At 43.9% G+C, this 20,066-nt stretch overlaps 1 protein-coding gene across 11 annotated transcripts in view; it reads right to left on the reverse strand.

The window, feature by feature from the left end:
- The window catches only part of ATP8B1 (ATPase phospholipid transporting 8B1), a 32,915-nt gene extending 18,387 nt beyond the window's left edge, over positions 1-14,528 (reverse strand). Inside the window, exons 1-11 of one of the 11 annotated variants that reach the window (XM_042831217.1) lie at positions 11,632-11,895; positions 10,637-10,723; positions 10,277-10,362; positions 6,761-6,953; positions 5,422-5,519; positions 4,079-4,192; positions 3,564-3,662; positions 3,414-3,475; positions 2,916-2,988; positions 2,750-2,820; positions 577-659 (exon numbers count right to left, since the gene is read on the reverse strand). In XM_042831217.1, the coding sequence (XP_042687151.1) occupies positions 577-659; positions 2,750-2,820; positions 2,916-2,988; positions 3,414-3,475; positions 3,564-3,662; positions 4,079-4,192; positions 5,422-5,519; positions 6,761-6,941 (781 nt within the window). In that variant the 5' untranslated portion in view covers positions 6,942-6,953; positions 10,277-10,362; positions 10,637-10,723; positions 11,632-11,895. Of the gene's footprint in view, positions 1-576; positions 660-2,749; positions 2,821-2,915; positions 2,989-3,413; positions 3,476-3,563; positions 3,663-4,078; positions 4,193-5,421; positions 5,520-6,760; positions 6,954-10,276; positions 10,363-10,636; positions 10,724-11,631; positions 11,902-14,024; positions 14,043-14,082; positions 14,412-14,468 lie in introns of those variants that run through there. The other 10 variants (XM_042831216.1, XM_042831218.1, XM_042831220.1 and 7 more) reach the window with 10 other exon arrangements.
- Between the last annotated feature and the right edge of the window lie 5,538 nt (positions 14,529-20,066).

Raw genomic sequence — 20,066 nt, forward strand, 5'->3', positions numbered from 1 at the left:
CTTTTGCTACCAAAGACTTCCCAGCAACGATCTCACAGGGTAAGACAAGCCTTCGCTGCCTGTTCAGACATCTGTGAATGTTTAGGCTACAAAAAGTGACACTTTAATTCTACTCTCAGAACTTGCCCTGTTCCCACTGTTCTCTGATCGATCACTTGATAGTTCCACTCCCACATTCAGCTCGCCCCAGAATTTTGGTTCATGTTGCACTCATTTTCATCAAAACATAAGTAAATAAATAGACAACAGATTTACAAAAACATAAGTAAACGAATACAAACCTTTCCAGGTACATCTCCAACAGCAAACTGTTCTTTTTTTTCCCCCCATAGAAAAACACATGCAAATGCTAGTAAAAGGTCAATGTGCCATAGTTTATTCAAGCCCCAGGTCTTATCTTCAGATACACTGTATTTTGCTCAGCCTCACAGCATCCTTGTGCAATTTGCCAGTAACTCCAGCATCACAAGCACCAGTATTAATGCTTCAGTCCACTCTCTGCTGTATTTATGTGGGCTGTAAATTATTTGATCAACATTTGAATAGCTGTAATAATAAAAATATAACTGTACAAACCATTGAAGTCTGCCATCGCATTCTCCTCTTGAAGATACCTGTCTGTTATCTCAAGGGCCATTTTAAATTTTAAGTTTGTCTCACTAAAAATAAAGGATAAAAAGCACACTGTATTAAGAGCTTTGATACACGAAACACGTGTTTTTGAACAAAATTAAATTAAGTGAATCAGTGCACAACAGACACCAGCCTACCACTTGGAAGGAACAAGCAAAGCTATGTGTTTCCACGGGCATGAAACACTCACGAGCAACACAACCAATTATTACACTGGCTGATTTTCCTCACCTACAACATCAGACACTGCAACAACCCCTTACCTCCTCTCAGAAAAGTGAGGTTTCTCAGAAACACTGCTGTACTTCTACAGCAGTAATTAAGTGCAATCAATGGTTTGTTCAAAGCAATGTTTAATAACTGGCATTGTTAAAAGCTCCAACTGAGAGCAAAAATTTGGCTTGATGTATATATATGATGTATGATGTATAAATTACTGCTTACAAGATCACTAAAAGTTGACTGAGAAAGCAAAATTAACATCACCTCATTAGGTGAAGTCCTTGCCATCACAGACTTCTCTTGAAAAAACAAAAAAACCAATACTACATTCTCTGACAACATGAACTAAACAACACTTGCAAAACAACATGACAGAAATAGTAAGATTTACACTGTTTAAGCAGCATCAACGAAAAAAAACTTCCACAGAAAATTGTTTGCTTATTTGGACTTTTGTTGGTGGTTATTTTAATTTTTCTCGCTCAGGCAATAAGACACGATTAGAAAAACAGAAGAGGGCAGGTTGCAGATCTCTGGCAATAGATTGTCCAAGCTCCTGTCAGCAGCTAGACCTCAGATGAAGTTATCCAGCATTCCATCAACCTAAATCTTGATTACAACAATGGTAAAAATTCTTCAACGTGAGAATAACCAATTCTTACATAAATCCAGGCAGAATTTCTCCTGAAGTCTCTTGCATTCCTTGTGCTGTCAGTGTGCATCCTTGGGAACACTGTATCTTCACTGCAACTGTGAGATACTGAAAGACTGTTATTAAACGACACTTCTCCAGGCAGAATACCACCACTTCCTGCTCCTTTTCTCAGTGTTCCATGTTCACCAATACTTCAGCCATCTTGGTGGCACTCCAATGGACCCTCGCTAGTTTTTAATGTTCTTCAAACTGTTGGAATCAAGCACTGGGCATTTTTCCTGGTGTGGCTAACAGGTGTCAGGAACTATGGAACAATTTCATCTCTTGGTTGGTTATAGTAGGCCTGCCAGAGACCACTGCTCCAAGGGTGCACTAATGGCTTGTTGTCCACAACAACCCCCAGATTCTGTTTCATGGAGCTCCTTCCAGTCAGATCCTGGTCTGAACTGCTGGCTGGGATTACCCCACTCCAGGTGCAGAACCTCACAGTCACCTTTGCTCTCCATTTAGTTCAGCTGGTTTCCCCATTCCTGTCCCCCAGACTTACGGTCTGTCTGTCCAGTTCTCACATTAGCAACTCGTCCATAAGCATGTATTGCCAAATGCACTCATAAAATCAAGGTGGATTACATCTTCTGCTATGAAATGGGCCCCATATCCAATATAGAAGATATTTCGAGACGGAAGCAATAATCAGGCTGGTTAAGCACAATGTTAATCCTTGGCTTTCCCCAGTCAAATTCTCGTCTTTCGCATGCCTGTAAATAGCTCCCATGATCTCTCCTGTTCCACAGTTTTTCCAGGGAATGAGGCGAGGCAGCCTGATCTGCAGTTTCCTTCATATCGTTTTGGCTCTTTTTGGTGGGAGGGTGTGATCCTTGCTGCATTCCATGCCTTGGGAACTCCCCTTGTCTCTGTGATCTTTTGAAGAAGGCTGACAATGATGCAAGAAAGCTTTTACCACCCTCAGATGAATCCCATCGGGCTTGTCAGGGACAGTTTGTACACGTGATCCTTGACTGGACCATCCTCTACTACCAGTTGTTTGCCATTTGGTTTACCATTGCTGCTTAGCACAAGAAGTTAGGAACTGACCTTTCCCATGAAGACAAAGCAATTAATCCTTACCTCAAAAATAACTGCCTTAATTTAATTGCCTTATTTCTGAAATATACTCTTACTGCTCTTTTACCAGAAAGCCAAAAATAAATTAAAAAAGACCCTTTTGTACATTCTTACCCATCTAGTTCAGCTGTCTCTACGTAGCAGAGGCTGTTTGGTTCTGAGCTGGATAGCAGCAAAATATCAGCCTAGTAAAACAAATAAATAAGCAGCAAATAAATTCAAGTCAAGATCTGTAAAGAATTCTGTAGGAATATGAAAGAAATGTATCTAAAGCACTTACAGGAACGAAACTATTCTTCTTCAGACGAATGATATCACCAACTTCAATATCTTTCCATTTTGTGCTTTTGAACCTAGTAGCAAAATAGTTTAATGATCATTACTATTTCATCTAGAATAGTATCCACCCTACAAATCATGAAATACTAAACTTTCTACAGTACAAAAACATTACGTCTTGGTTAAGATGCCTCTTGCTTTTGGAAACAGTAATTTAAATGGGGGTCTAAAACTTGGAAGAAAGCTTATCTCCTTTCTTCCCTGCTTGCTTTTATATGGGTTTCTGTCCACCTCTCCAACGAAGCTGCTCTTAGCACAGATTGTCACTAAGAACTAAGTTTAAATGACTACTTTCAGCAATTTCCTTCTTTTTCCTATTAGCTTTTCACACAGACATATGGAATAGCAGAAAACAAAAAGCCGAGCCTTTTCTGTCACGTATGATTTATGTAACAAAGCAACAAACATCAGTTACTAACTTCAGAAGAAAACCACGAACCTTCCTTCCCTGATGACTTCACATGCTCTATTATTAACCTCATTGTCCATCCTGTGACGAACCTGAAAAGCAGCAGGAGAGAATGTACACCCAACTGCATAGAACAACAGTTTTCTTTTGCTTTTAGTATCAACAGAACGTGTTTCTTACTATGTCATCCACTAGGTCTTTGACCGCAGTTATTCCCAGCACCAAGAGTAAGGGCACCAGCGTTGTATACCACGACAGAGTACTTATCTGGGGAATTGCCTATCAGAGACAAACAGAATCAGTGCAGGATAATCATCAGGCTCACTTCAGAAACAGTAAGAACAGTTTAACAATTGTAATTGCTTGTACTTTCTCTTGGAGCTTCTGGTTTATGAATGGGTCATGGCAACCATCATGTTTTACACAGTAACAGACAAAAGAAACAGCTCTTCCTCACAAAATTAATCAACTCTGCAACTAGCTAGCCTAAGGTAATACAAAAGTAAGGTAAGGTGATCAGGATTTCTGTTAAGATATCCTTAGTTTCTATAGTTGTTCAGATATGGTCCCTCACAGAGCATCATGCAATTTCCTAGAAGGACAGCAATGAATTGTGTCGTGTTATTCAATTTGGTAGATCAGCACCTCAAACTCATTTCACAATTCGTATTCTGTGTTTATAAAACATGCCTTACCTGCAAAATGAGGAGTACCAGAAAATAGCTGTTGGCTGCTCTTTTAAACTGTTCAAATAGATTCAGTGGTAAAAAAGTGACAAGATTGTACTTGTACGTCTTAATTGCATTTCCCTGTTGAATAAAACAAGTGTCATTCATAACGTAAGATTCTTCTTGCTTTACAAATGTACAGATCATACTTTAATAAAACATTTTACTAGTGAAATCTTTCCTATAAATTTTGTTAAACTTGTAGCTTTCTTCAACAGTTTCACATGGGTTACTATCATAATGAAACACAAAAAAAAATAGTCTGTTTCACTGGCATTAACACAGCCAAAAACCATCACAGACTTCACATCTAGCTTTGTATCACCAGGGACTACAGAACATCACACAGCCACAGTGCAAAAAGGACACAGCCTGTCCCCAGGTAGCTCCCATAGGAGCATGGTGCAGGGGGTAAACTTTCAGTGGTGCAGGGGGCAAACTTCAGTGGTCTCCCCATCCTGCTCTGTTTTCTCTGTAAGGCATATGAGCATTATTTGCTACATACACAGCATCACTGTTAGGGATGCAATTGGTGTCCGATGTCTACCCACAAAAAGCACATTCAGACACAAGTCTTTGAATCAGACTTCAGGAGAGACTATGTGAGATTTGCTCATGATAACCTCCATCAGTCAGGCATAGAAGACTTCTGTTTGAATAACGGCTCCACCTGCAGAAATTTTGGTATAAAATGTTCACACTCATGCATTAAATAACATGAAGTTTGCAAGGCAGATATCTCAGCAGGCACAAGGAAACACATAAGCCAATGCACCACCAATAACACCATACACTTAACACGTTAACCCCAAAGTCCAATTCTGAGTCAACCACAACTGGCACCGCAAATGTAATACTTTGAATTAAAAAGTCTCCTTGATCCTAATCAGGTGTACTTGCAATAACACTGTTTAAATGAACAGACATTCCCTACTGTCTAATTTTAAGACTGTTCCAGACAAGCTTCATCAGAATATTGCTTAATCCTACACACAGCCTTCTTTGATGAAAGAAGACAGCTTTATGGATGTTTGCAAGAGCTGTAGTTTGGGAGATAAAATTCAGAGTCAGGACTAAGGATATCTAGCTTTTAATTCTTTACTTTGTCTTAAGCAAGTCTCGTGATACCTAAATTTTCTATTCATAAACTCAAATCAATTACATTTCCCTGCCTCTACTGGAAATCCTAATAGAGTATTCATTGTGGCTTTTACACCAGTCAACAACGTTTGAAAAGATTTTAATGAGATCAAGCAAGCATTCACCCTGACAAGTCCTATAGCCATGTAACTGAGGCACAGAAAACTTACAGCATATTTGCTTTTTTTGAAGCACAGAAATATTTTTCTCTTAAACTGGGGCTGTTCATGGAAGTGACGATCATTTGCTTTAACTTGCCAGCTGCAGTCTGGAAGAAAAAGGTAAATAAGAGTCAAGATTTGATTGTCACACATGAGGAAGCCATTCTACCAGTGTCAGGTTCTTTCAAACGCCATCTTTTTAAGGTAATTCCAATTGAAACAAGACTGGAACTGACTTTTCATATTATACTGTATAATAAAATGTCCAAGATATTTCCAGATTACTAGTCTTTATTAACAAATAAATAAATTAATTAAAAAATTAACTGACGTAGGAAAAAGTCAAATAACAATTTGGAATTTCCACAGGAAACCTGAAAACATAGAGAAACACTCATTCAAGCACCCTTGACTAAATTCCCCATTTCCACTCTTTCAGTTTGCTTTTGCTAACAACCGAAGCACCGTGCACTCAAAAAAAAGGGTTTCTCAGTCTTCTTAAAAATTGAAAGATACACTCATTTTTTTGAAAAAAATGCATTAACATAAACATAGCGTGTTTTCATGAACAATCACAAGTAAAAATTTGATGTGCTCAGCCATAAGTTTTCATTGCTTGCTTGAAAACTCAGGAATATGAATTACAGTATGCAGCAAATTTAATAAAACTATACAAGAGATGTCAGCAGCAGCCTTCTGAAGTTTTGGACAACAATCTTACAGAATCACTTACAAAGCTACCCAGCAAGCTTGCTTAGATCTGCTACCTTCAATATTTGGCATTTTAAAGCTGGAATTGATACATAGCCTCCCGAGGGAAAAAGTCTCAAAAGCATTTCCTAGGAAACCATCCATTTCTATTCTGAAGTTGTTTAGAAAACTAAGAAAACCAACAATCAAATAGAAATAACTGTGTTATGCTTTTTCAATTTTCAGGTTATGGAGAAGGCAAGTAAGCGAAGCTCTGCTCAAGCAGTTCTTGGACTGCAGGCCATGCACTTCTAGGATCCACCTTAATTAACGTGAGGATACAAGGCAGATCATTACTGTTATGCACCAGGTAGTGGCACAGAATTCTAGATGCAGACTCGAGTTCAGTTGATTTTCATACAGATATTTATTAGATTGAATTGCCACCAATCGCTCCTCCTTTTGGGTAAGCTAGATGATCTTTGGAACCTTGAAGAAGATGTTTAAGGCCCCTTCCAATCTGAGCCATTCTGTGATTCTAAACCAGTCCAAATCCTATCTAACATACAAATTACAAAGAGAAGATGGATCCACATGTGGCTTGCTTCTGGCTTCAGTACTACTCGCTACCCAAAGCAAGTTTCCATCAGAGTAGTACCTTTTTTCAGTGGCTCTTGGCTCTCCTTGGTGCTCCTGTTGATTTGGTTTTGCTCTGCTTCAACGGCAGGCTGCTGGCTGTCTAGCTCATCCTCTGTGTCATCATCACTGTACGGCACCACTTCGTCATTAGGTTGGGAATCCTCATCAAAGGTGGTCTCCGAGTCCCGTTCCAAACTCATGCTGCCAGTGCCCTGCAGGCATTTTGTAAAGCTTTAGAAGCAGAGCTAACAAAACAGGTATTGACAAAGTTTATTTGCCAATAATGTTTAGCAAAAAAACAAATTTGAAACTAGTTCCCCTGGAGTAGCTGAGGGCACAGAACTGTGCTGTATTTAATTACACACACACAACACAGCAGACCAGGAAGATCTTACAGTCATGATACAGGACATCTTTAATGGGATGCAGAAACAAGCTAGCCTGGGAACATCCAGCTCTCAGAAGCCACGCCACCCACATCTGCAGCAGCATCAAGATCAGAGGGGTGCAGGAGCTGGGCCCTAGCCTTCTTCAGCATTTTTAGGTCACTGAGATCACTTCCACACCTTCAGCTGCTTGCTGCAGCTGACAGCATCCAACTGGCTGTAAACTGAACCCAGCAACCAACTCTCACTTGTAACTTCAACCCACATCCTCCCACAAACAGCCACCTGTACAATTCCTAGGGAGCTCTACACTGACAGTTGGCCTATTCACTGCTTCACTTAGTGTCCCGGCATTTTAATGACTGACCTGGTACAACAGTTCAGATTGCCCCCATGATGTGTACTGTTCATTTCTAGCCACGCAATTTCCAAACTTTGTTGTACTCAAGCTTCAGTTACTTGTTTTGGAAGATCAACACTTCTGAAAAGACTGATGTGATTGAAAAATCCAAGCAGAAGAAGGGGCTGCCTCCTGGAGCTCAGGAAGCCTGCCAGCCCCAGCCAGCCTCCCCTGGGTCCCCACAGCCCAGTGTCACCTCAGCACATGCAAGGCTGTGTCGCTCTATCTCCACACTGCTGTCAGCAAAGCCAGCCAACAGCAATCACTGGGGCTGACACCAAACCCTGCTGGTAACCGCTTTGGTTTCCGTTTTTACAGAGCAGAATTGCCTCCCTTCCTTAATATCTCTTATGAGAGACATAAATATTAAATGTGCACTTAATATGCTGCTCAAATGACACGACCGTGGGCTGGCAGCCCAAAGCACGATGCACTTCTGAGCAGCAGCACACGAGAGAATGCTTCGGAACAGCCAGCTTAAAATTAAAACCAAGCCTACAGGCACCAGATCAGAATGGACGGATGGACACAGCTTCTTATAAAACCACACGTGCTGCTAGGAGCCACTCACCAATACCATTAGCTGGGACATTACACCTGGTCACTAACACATGGGACATGCAACGTGAAACTTCTAATTGCCTGTTCTAAATACTCTCGGACTTACAGAACTCATGAGACTCATAGACTGAGCAACCACAGTTCCCTCAGCTGCTCCTCACTGAGACTTGCAGAGAAGCAGTCACAGACACTGCAATATTAACACCTTGTGTGTGGAACAGAATGCAGGGAACAGCTGAAAAATCTTACGTATATGGTCCTCAGAACTAAAAGCACCACTGGATCTTTGAACTGCTCTCAAGCTAAGGCAAAACAAGTTCACACACCTGACACACAGAGTCTTCAGCCTATTAATCTTTACTCAACTGATTAATTAATTAAATAATCATGAAAAGACCTAGATGTATAAAATAAACCCAAACCACCACGCTGCATTTCTTTTATAAATGCACAGCTAAATGGAATCACCTAAAACACGCCATGATGCTACCAGTCCGATGGCCTGTCCAAGGGAAACTGAATGGGATTGCCTTCCTTCTGCATCCCCAAACAACTGAACTGCCAGGGGCACCCTGCCAGCAGAGAAGGGGTCATTACAGCATGTATGTGTGGATATAAAGCAATTGGGTACATGGCTTAGTGGGCATGGTGGGAGCGGGATGGGGTTGGACTAGGTGACCTTAGATATCTTTTCCAGCCTTAAGGATTCTATGATTCTGTTAAGGGATAGCATGGGTCTGGGTAATCCTCCTGCAGCCCACTATTTAGCTATCATAAAGCAGCACTGAGAACTGGAGTCTTTCAATGGCAGGATATTGCATTTCTATCCTCACTGCAGGGATTCCAGCCAAATGCTTTAATAGAGTATCACCCCTCATTAAAAATATATTGTTGAACTAATCTACCTGTAAGAAGAGATTCTGCAAGATAATAGGCTAATAACAAAACTAGATTTGCTTCCAAAATGTGAGATGGATGACATACTGCTCAAAATAGGTAGACAAGTTTTTGAACAAGCACACAACGTATCTAATGAACAACCTCCTTAATGACACTGTAAGGAAAAGCCTTTACTTAAAAGAGTATTAACAGCACAAATAGGACAATAACCATCACTCCAAGCTCTTCTAAGCATCAACTGAATGAGCTCAAGGCCTGCAGCCACAAGGCCATCTATCTGTGCATCTACTTGATACAGAACAGCTGGACTTACTTCAGGGAATGACTGCATTAAAATAATTGAATATCCCCAAAATGACATACATGGGAGGAATGATGTTTCCCAATCAGAACAAACAGTCATCGTTCTGAAATGTACTAACTTCCTTATGTATCCTCACGGAATACTGGAATGTTGGTAGAGTTCCATTTTGAAATACTTTGGAGAAAGGCAATATCAGCAGTTTACATAACTATTTTAATTCACCTGTGACTGCAGGTACAGTTCTTTTCACCTGAGGCAGTCTCCAGGCAGGCTTTGGCTTTCCCAACCCTTTCTGAGAATGCTCAAATAGTATCTCTATTGTTCTTCCCACATCATCTGTCTGTTTTCATCTTTCTGTATGTGTCCTTTTTGTGTCTGAATTTTGGCAGCAGTTCCTTGTTGATCTATGTACATCCCAGCCACACCAGCCTGACTTCCTGCTCCGGGAGGAGGAGATCCTTGGAAACCAGACAACAAATCTGAACTCTCCTCTCCACGACCGTGCCCCATGGAACACTTCCAAGCAGATCCTTGCTCTCCTGATATCCAGGACTGTGGACTTGAGTGGTGAGGCACTAGCACAGGCTGCTCAGGGAAGTCACTGAGTCACCATCCCTGGAGATGTTCAAGAACCGTGGAGACATGGCACCTGGGGACATGGCAGTAGGCATGGTGGGGATGGGCTGATGGTTTCTCTTGGTGACCTTTTCCAACCTTAATGATTCTGTGACTTGCCTTGCTTCCTCCTGTCAGGATTCTGAATTCCACCACCTAATGGCCCCATTGTGCAAGACTGTCCCACCCTTCAAACCCCAACTGCTTCTTCCTTGTTTGGATATATAAAGGCTCAGTAGACAATGTCCTCTTTGGTTTCCTATACCTTAATAATATTTATCTTAACTGCATATGTTATGACACACGCAAGATAGAGGAGGATGTGAGCAGTTTATTAAAAGCTTAAAGTTCCACACCTAGAAACATTACCTAGGATTCAGTTTAGTTGGAAATTCTCAAATGCACTTAGAAACCCGAGGCCTCAGCTCTTCAAGGTTAATCAAACAAATGTTGCACTAAGGAAAAACAAACAAACAAACACGGCTTATAATTCAGAACACATCATATATGTTATACGACCTTGACGTCAGCCTAAGAGTTCTCTCTGACTGTCATAAACCATGGGGCTTGGTGCCTGGCACAGTAGAGCAGCAGACTCTGCCCAGACATCACAGGCAATTGGCTCCTCAGCACCTGAGCTAGCAGACACACACCAGCTCTCAGCACAGTTTCAGGAAACAAAACGGCTGAATATCTGTCCTGGGAAAATAGGTGCTCCTATTTACTTACTTTCAAGCTGCTCCATCAGAGTGCAGGAAACAAGCAGCGACTTGCTGGTCTATCAGAGCTCCCACTCTCTTCCTGTGCATGGTGATCCTGAAAAAAGTTGCCACCTCGAAACCTGCTGTACTTGGGCAGTGCCAACACAGGCTTAACAGGAGGTGACTCAGACTTCCCATCCTAATTCAAATGATTAAATGTGGCTAAGGGAAAAATACATGTGGTGCAGCAACACCTCCACATCACAGATCCCAGCTCATCAGAACACATGTCACACCTGGCAATTCTGAGCTCACCTCCGTGGCACAGCAGAACTGAAAAGGTTAAGGCAGCTCTTTCAGAGAACCAGACCATCACTGCAAAACCTTGAGAAACCTGTTTTGCGAGCGGTGTCTCATTTGAGTCAGGTTGTTTAGGTCACCTACTTCTGTCACTCACCCAGACTCAGATTTTACACACACACATGTATACGAACAGACATACAAACACTGCAAAATATACATTATGTATATTTTGATTCACAATACTAATCTCATCTCACAGGAAATATTTCTAAAAAAGATAATTTCAGGCAATTTTTGGCCACAACTTGTGCAGAAGATACTGAGAACTTCATCCGAATAGCAGATTATTTCCTTTTCCCTCAAACATTACCATAGTGGAGGCACCTTGCATCATCAGCACACTGACAGCGAACAGTAACATCAGCACTGACATCCACCACAAGAACACAGATTTAAGATGGTTACAATCCAGTAACTAACTTCTCCTCACCTGCCTTCCCTTCCACTCTTAGCTCCAGGATAAAGTCACCAAGGGCAACCACTCACTAAAACAGGTGTTTCCAAAAACATATTTCACCAAATTTTTTCAACCGCAAGGATCAGTGAATCACAAAATTACTGAACGTGTGACAATGAACACAAAGAATATTCTAACATAAATAAATTATCGCTATGAGCCAAAAGGACTCTACAGAAGGAAGGGATTAATTTGACACTTACTGAAAACTGGAAGCTGACAGCAGACAGATCCACAGCTCACAGTCCCGACTGTCTGAGGCCAAGCAATGATGGCTGAAGATGAGGGCACTTACAGAAACAAAACGCTAATTTTACCCATTATCTGCACTAGGATTTTTCATTAACAGACATGGACTTTCCTTCTCCTAAAGTCCAAGTCATGCCAAGTTATCTTTGCAAATGATAATAAAGGAGGCAACCTTTGTTCAAGCTGTAGCCTTAAGAGTACTCTGCGAGGGTTTCCACCTGGATTTTACACAGATTATTAAACTTCCTCCCACGGTTCATGGTATAAAACTACATGGTTTAGATTAATAAAGGAAGAAATAATTATTTTTGTGCATATATGAACTGTTTTGGAAGACGTTTTGGAAACTTAAACAGTTATTTTCTCAGGTGTTTCACCTCTCCATCAAAACCAGCAGGCATTTTAAACCGTACAAGTTACTTCCCGCTACAGATCGCAGTTGCAGATCACAGCTACTGCACCTTTCCCATCACCATCAAAGCTGGGAACTCTCCTGGCCTGCTCAGCAGGCAGCATGGCCTGAGGGAGCTGTTGGACAAAAAAAGCACTATTTCTGATCAGATCTCCAGGCCATTCATGCTACCTCCTCTTCTCTCCCTCACAAAGACACTTCAGCAACTGTCCTGGTGCTGTCCTCGGATTTGCTTACACTGCTTTCTCGCCAGTGCTCACCCTTCCACACTTTTTCTTTGCTCCTTCCTGCACATCACTCTGCACCAGCCTATAGACAAAGGCATGCACAAGTTTGCCCAGTCTGCTTTAATCTGCTGGTCAGATGGAAATACATATTTTTGGTTCTAAGAATAGATGAGAAAAACAACAATACAACACAGCACTAAACGGATCACTCTAAGTCACAGAATAACTTCATGAGCTTGGCAAAAAATGGAGATGCAGAAGCAGTGCACTGTCCCTGAGTACTTGCAAACGGGCCTGAGAGCCTGAAGGTCCTGAACCTTCAGTCTGCAGCGGACAAGGCAGGAACCACATCCTTCACCCCAACAAGCACAGGTCACAGAGGGTAAGAGATTTGCCCAAGGCCACATGGTAAGTCACAGACAGAGCCAGGGTTGGGTTTCAGGAGCTCCCGGCTAATATCCTGCATTCAATTACGTCTAAACAAAGCACCTCATTTAGCAGAGGCCAGGTAAAAGAAACTGCCAAGGAAGAACATCAAAACCCCTCACAATGAAAACAAAATCAATCAAACCTCTCCCAGTATCTAAATACGGGTAGCTCATTACCTGTCAAGCCCAGTACGAACACCAGTGACATTAAAATAAAAGCCACAGCAACAAAAGAAGATGGAAAATTAACTCTAGCTAATTTAAATAGAGGACTTCAATGAGAAGCAAGCAAGTGGCTTGTTGAATTCAACATCACAAATTGCAAGCCAAGGGACTGGAATATTCAGAGGCTCTGAATGAAGAGAACAAGTTACAGGGCACTGCTTTGCATTACCTAAAGATTAACAAAGGGACAAACACAGGTTTGGGTCAGATGCAGAAGCAACCATACTCTGAGGTGATCTTCAGTAATATCAATGCGGAGACGGGTGGAGAAAAACACAGACCAAACACCCCTCAATGTTCGAATCAGTCTCAGAAAAGAAAGCCAAATAAAACAGAACCAAACAGATCCAAGCAGAAAACTGCGAGTAAATCTGAGCTTACAAGGACACCTTAAGCAGGGAATTAAACCCACATTATCTAGAGACAATTAGAGAGTTAAGGAACACATGGCAATGAAGTCTGTTAGCAGCCCCACCAACATGCCCAGCCCTTGGGCTCCCTGCAGCTGCAGCACCCGCTGCCTGCCACGCACTGAGCAAAGGCAGTACAGTTACTGCCAGGAGCAGCACATGCTGTGCCTGCAGTTTCAGTGTCTCTGCTGACATTCACTCAGTGGAAGGACACCTCGTGCGCCAGTCCATTTAACATCGCTGTACTTAGGCCTCCGGAGGAGGGATGCTATGGAAACAAAGCAGCAGACAGTAGGGCTGAGATGCAGATTTGTGTCAGTCAGAAGCTTTTTCCATCTGCCAGCAGCCTGATGAGCCTCACAGAACAGCCCGGGTTGGGAGGGACCTCAAGGATCACGAATCTCCAACCCCCTGCCACACGCAGGGCCACCACCTCCATATTTCATACCAGACCAGGCTGCCCAGGGCCCCATCCAACCTGGCCTTGAGCATCTTTTGGGACGGGGCATCCACAGCCTCTCTGGGCAGCTGTTTCAGCCTCACGAGTAACCTCCAGCACTCTGCTACAGAACCACGACAGTTTCTTAACATGGACTCCTGTAACTGCTCTAAAGGCTGAACAAACACGAACTAACGGATAATTACCCACAACCACCAAGAGTGTTTTCCTCAAGAACACACACGAGGAAGGAAACCGACTCACAGCCGCGGTGCAGGCAGCGGGATCCGCAGCACACCCCGTCCTTCCCTCGGTGCGCAGCTCAGAGAGCGAGCGGCGCGGCCGGGTCGGCAGCCGGGTCGACGTCCGGCTTCAGGACACGGCTCCGCATCGCCTCGCACGGCGTTCCTAAGCGAGCAAGTGCAGGCATTCACGTTTTTTAAACGGCACAACAACAAAACACACGGCCTTCAGGCTCGGGTGTCCTGAAAGACAGACAGACAGAAAGAAAGAAAGAAAGAAGGAAGGAAAGAAGGAAAGAAAGACCACAACAAAATGATTTGCCCAGACCTCGAAGCTAGACTCCTTGCTTCGCCCTCCCTCCCCGCCGCCCCCAGCCCCAGGTCCGGCCGCGCTCCCGCACACCTCACCGCAACGCAAAGCGCAGGACGCCTCGCCTAGGCCGACGGGCACCAACCCGGCCCCCGCCCCGAGTTTCGGCACCGCCTGCCCGCACCACCTGTGCGCGGCTCCCGGCCCCCACGCCCGCTGAGCGACCGCTCGTGCCCCGACGGCCGCCGCTCCGCCTGCCGCCAGACCGGCCGGACGGGTTCCGTGCGGGGGGAGGCGCCGCGACGGCGGCGGGCGCGAGCCTGGCAGTCACGTGTCGGATCGGGAGGGAGGGGCTGTGACGGACCTGCAGCCGGGCCTGGGTCGGGTGCTGAGGTGTGGGACGAGCACTGAGCTGGGCTGAGAGGCCCGGACACAGCGGTGAAGTGGAGTAACGCCTGGGAGGCTGCAGGCGCAGGATTGCGTGGAGCTCTTGGAGCGGGGCAGGAGGAGGGCACTAAGATGGTCGGAGGGCTGGAGCACGTAACTACGAGGAAAGGTTGAGGGAACTGGGAGTGTTTAGCTTGGAGAAGAGAAGGCTGCAGGGAGACCTCATTGTGGCCTTCCAGCACTTGAAGGGAGCGCATAGACAGGAGGCGGAACGGCTGTTTGTGAGGGTGGACGGTGATAAGACAAGGGGGAATGGTCTTAAACTGAGAAGGGGAGGCTTAGGTTTGATATGAGGAGGAAATTTTTCACTCAGAAGGTGGTAAGGCACTGGCACAGGTTGCCCAAGGAGGCTGTGGATGCCCCATCCCTGCAGGCATTCAAGGCCAGGCTGGATGTGGCTCTGGGCAGCCTGGGCTGCTGTTGGTACATAGCAGTGGGTTGGAACTACAAGATCTTTGAGGTCATTTTCAACCCAGGCCATTCTATGATTCTATGACTTCTTTGGACTTGACTACAACAAGAGCCAGCAATGTGTGTTTGCAGCCTAGGAGACCAACTGTACCCTGGGCTGCATCAAGAGAAGTGTGACCAGCATGTCAGGGGGGTGATTCTGCCCATCTGCTCTGCTCTCCTGCGGCCACCTGGAGTATTGAGCCCCCAGCACAAGAAGCACATGGAGCTGTTGGAGCAGGTCCAGAGAAGGGCCGCAAAGATGATCAAAGGCTGGAGCACCACCCCTCTAAGGACAGGCTGAGAGATCTGGGAGGAGAAGGCTCCAGGAGGGCGGTATAGTGGCCTGCCAGGACATGAAGGGGACTACAGGAAGGCTGGGGAGGGACTTTTGTAAGGGCAGGTAGCAACAAGACAAGGGGAAATGGCTTTCGGCTATCAGAGGGAAGATGCAGCCTAGATATCAGGAAGAAATTCTTTACTGTGAGGGTGGTGAGACACTGGAACAAGTTGCCCAGAGGGGTTGTGGATGTCCCCTCCCTTGAAGCAATCAAGCCAGGCTGGATGGGGCTGTGAGCAAACTGGTGCGGTGGGAGGTGTCTCTGCCTATAGCAGGGGGCTGGAACTACGTGATCTGAAAGGTCCCTTCCAACGCAAACCATTCTATCCTTCTGTGATTATTCTGACTTAATAAATACTGCATAGCACAGCCCCAGAGAGCTGTGATTTGCACAAGACAATCTGGCAGCTGTGCAATGGCAAAAGCAACATGTCTTGATGTGTGTGAATGGCGAAATGATAGATGTCTTTCAGTGTGATGGTTACACCTAACCAGGGGATGCAGGATAATCAGAGCCTGAGGCAATCCCTGTATGGAATTATTATGGATAAATAAGAAGCATTGGTTGTCCTTTGAGGGTGAAACTGGAGCTGTAGGAACACACAGGGAAGAAAGCCCTCTGAGAGGCACTCAGGAAATTTTAGTGCCCCTTGCAAGTATTCACTGCATTTGGCATTGTGAAGGAAATTGGTGGGATGGGCTTGGCAGTTTGTGTTTGATGAGAGACAAGGAATGTGAAATGTAGTGCCATTGAAAAGATTTTTCAGATGTATTATGTAGCCTGGCCTAGAGGAAAATGGTCACTAAATATTCCTAAGGAATAAAGAAATATTTGAAAAATGAGCACAAGACTTCTGCGTGCACGGATAATGCCATTTATGGCAGGGGAAATGCAGATGTGCTTGCTGATCTGATGTCTTAGTTTCAACTGAGACTGAACTGATTTCCTCATAGTGTCTGGTATGATGCTATGTCTTGGTTCTAGGAGAAAAACACTGTTGATAACACACCAATGTTTACAGCTGCCTGCTAAGTCAAGGCCATTCTCATCAAAGGGTCCAAGTTGCTGAGAGGAAACAGAATCAGGACAGCTGACTTAAACTAGCCAAAGGGATACTCCATATCATATGGCATCGTGTGGAAGGAGTTTTGAAGGGGTTGGAATTCATCTCACTCTCTTCTGCTGCTAGGGGCTAGCTGGGCATTGGATAGGGGGGGTTAGCAATCGTTTGTGCATCACTTGTTAGACACGTTCATGTAATATATATTGGTCATTACTGTTATCGTTTTCTCTTAGTAAATTGTTCTAGCTCAACCCACGAGTTCTACTTGGCTTTTTCCCCAGATCTCTTCCCCATACCTTTGAGAAGCACAGGGGAGTGAGCAAATGACTGTGGCATTTGGCAACCTGCCGGGTTAAACCACAACATCTGATCAAACAGGAGAATTGGAAAATAATTGCTCTCTCTTAAAGTAATGGTGGGAAATGTAACATCAGTCAAGCATTTCAGTGTTTAACATGCTCTTTCTTTAATAATGCTTTCTATTTTTGATTCTGATGCTGACCACAGTAAGATAAATATTTATTTTTGTCAGTTTCTCCCTAAATCAGCACAGCTTTTTTTTTTTTTTTTCATTTAAATGAAACTTTTTATTTTTTATTTGACCTCATGTGAAGCCTCAATAACTTCAGCAAAAGTTGCTCTGCTACATTCTCTCTGCTTTTTGCTTGGCTACCCATGTCCTGCAGCTCTGCTTCTGAAGCCATATGCCTCAGGGCAGATTGAGACTCACCCACTTGCACCCACAGCATGGTACCTGTCTGCACAGGGGAAATATGTGTATTCTGGTGTTGCATTGCCTGTGTTGATCCATTCTTGCTGTGGGCAGGTCTGGATCTTGGATGTGTTACAGCTGACTGTGTTCAGTGGCACCTGTGGGAGTAGCAGGGGGGTGCAGACAGGAGCTGGGCAGCATCCCCAGGCTTCACGAGCAGTTGTGCAGTACTTGGGGAAAGCATAAGGGGAAGGCACTCAATCAGGAAGGGCAGACATCTGGCCAACGAGAACTGCTCAAATGCACACTGGGTACAGCTTTGAGATCTTCACTGTGCTGCCTGTTTGCATGGCTCCTATTAGCTCCTCCTCAAACAGCAGATGCTGCTTCCCAGCTCCACTTCTTGCACCCAGAGGGCAGCAGCCGAGCTCCCGCTCTGCACACTTACGGTTGCCAATGGTGCTGACCCTTAACACTAGCACCTAGCTGGGGCTGGATCTTTCCACAGTAACCAAACCTGAGCGGAATGAAAAGATCCTTCACACAGCAGAGCACTGTCATAATGCAGTTATATGCAATAATTTCAGCCAGGAGGGAGGAATCGTTCCTCCCTGGAAGGTGTTCTCCTCAGTCCCCTTGGAGGTATGTTACTGTGCTTCAGGTGGTGAGGTTCAGTGTCATGGCCAGCTGCAGGGCTACCAGCAGCAGCATTCTTGAAATGAGAAATCTGCAGTTTATCTTAACGTATTTTCCTTCTGGCTTAACACAAGTCTCATTTTGATCATGCATAGAAGCAGGAAGAAAAAATGATAAAAAGAGAACATGCTTGGTTTCTTGCTGTTTCTAATCAATGAATCATCAAACTGTCAGATTTTTGTTCCCTCACTGCAGGCTTAGCTAACAAAAGTGTAATTGATCAGTATGTCTATGTGAGAGTAAGGTTAGCATGGTCTAGCCATTCGTTTATGAGCAAGTGTTGCAGAAGTGAAACCTGCAGCATGTGGATGCTGCTCTGTAATGAAAGTGACCATTGTTGCAGACTGGCAGATGTAAGAGATTACTTGGTTTATTTTTCAGTAGCAACAATATTGAATTTCCCTGTGCCTAGAAAAGGCTTATTCAAATAGACTCTTTTTGCCCCTGGATCTAAAATCTAGGGCTGAATTCCGGAGTTCTGTCTCTTAACTCCTTTCTCTTATACTACCTGCATCATTCTTCCCTTTCATAGAAATGAAACCCTGTTAATTAAAATCAGTATCATTTTGGGTTAACAAAAAAAAAAGCGAAGGTTTTTTGTTATGCCTTTGAGAATTCTATTTCTGTCCAGGCAGCTACTTCATGCCTGGAGCCAGATGGTTTGTGTATCAGTTTGTGGCAGGCATCTGTATGCGCAACTGGGTTTGTTTGGTGCCCTGTCTGGAAGAAAATTACTAGACACATTAAACAAATAAACAAAGCAAAAAAACCACCAATACACAGCAGACTTCTTGCAGTGATTAATTACTATGACAGTGATTAATGGTGCAGGCAAATACTACCTGTACTTGAGGAAAACACAGTGACCATCCCAGAGATCCGGAGTGTGCAGAAGCTCCCACTGCTGCCACCTGCAGACCCTGATCTAGACCGGTTCCAGCAAATACATCTAAATTTCTCCTCTATTCCTACTCTGTTTCTGAATCTTTCTCCTGTATAATTCCTTTCTCTCCCTTATTCTTCCAGCTGTGTTCCAATTTCATACTGCCTGGTTCAAAATGCTAATGGTAGCTTTCACATTTGCAGACCAAATATATTTCATTTTTATGCCTCCGATCACTACTGCATGCAGGTGTATTTCAGGATTAAACAAATTTCCCTTTGCAAAATTCCATCTGGTAGGTAAGTAAGTTGTGCCATCCTGATTTAAACAGACACAGCACTGAGAAGTGATTTTCTCCGTATCCTAAGAGCTTGATGTGGATTGACCTGCAGGTGAATAACAGTCCTGTTTGTTCATCCTGGGTGTGCATAGCATGATGGTAGCATGCATCTTGAGGACCTCCTTGAAGGGTCCTTTGTGTACAAGGCATAACAATAACCAAGGTTCACCAAAAGGTAGAGGTTGTCACTTTTGTATCATAGCTTTCTTGTGGACTTCATCAGAATTTATCTGCACACCTACTTCCATCTCTGACTGCCTGGAATGTCAGTCTAGGCTGTATTGCTGAACTTGCCATGTATTCTTCATAGACTGATGTTTCCTAATTGCTCTGTGGATTCTGCCTAACTTTCTCTTCTTTCTCATACCTCTGCTTGCTGTGCCCAAGAATGCCTTGACTTCTTGCTCTAGCAGTCCAGCATGATGTAATTTCATGGTGCTGCTATCAGCAATTTCAGTTCACACCCTGTGTTCATTGCGTGTGTGAAGACTCAGTGATACGAGCCTGTAATGTAACTATGGAGCAGCACCTTTGCATGCGAGCTTAAAATAACAATGGGCTCAGTTTATCCTCTGCAGAGAATAAAATTCATCTCCAATTCCAACTGATAAAAAAAATTGCTTTCTACACATTCCGTTTCCTGATGATGATCCTTCAAATATATACACTTAGATGTTACAGAAGTCTCTGTTCCTATGTAAAACATCTTCCCCTCCCCTCCACTCTCCTCCCCTTACCCTTCGCCTTCCCTCCCCTCCCCACCC

The sequence above is a fragment of the Centrocercus urophasianus genome, unplaced genomic scaffold, assembly GCF_019232065.1.
Source record: "Centrocercus urophasianus isolate 14NV4802_14NV808 unplaced genomic scaffold, USGS_Curo_1.0 seq_35, whole genome shotgun sequence".
Lineage (NCBI taxonomy): Eukaryota > Metazoa > Chordata > Aves > Galliformes > Phasianidae > Centrocercus > Centrocercus urophasianus.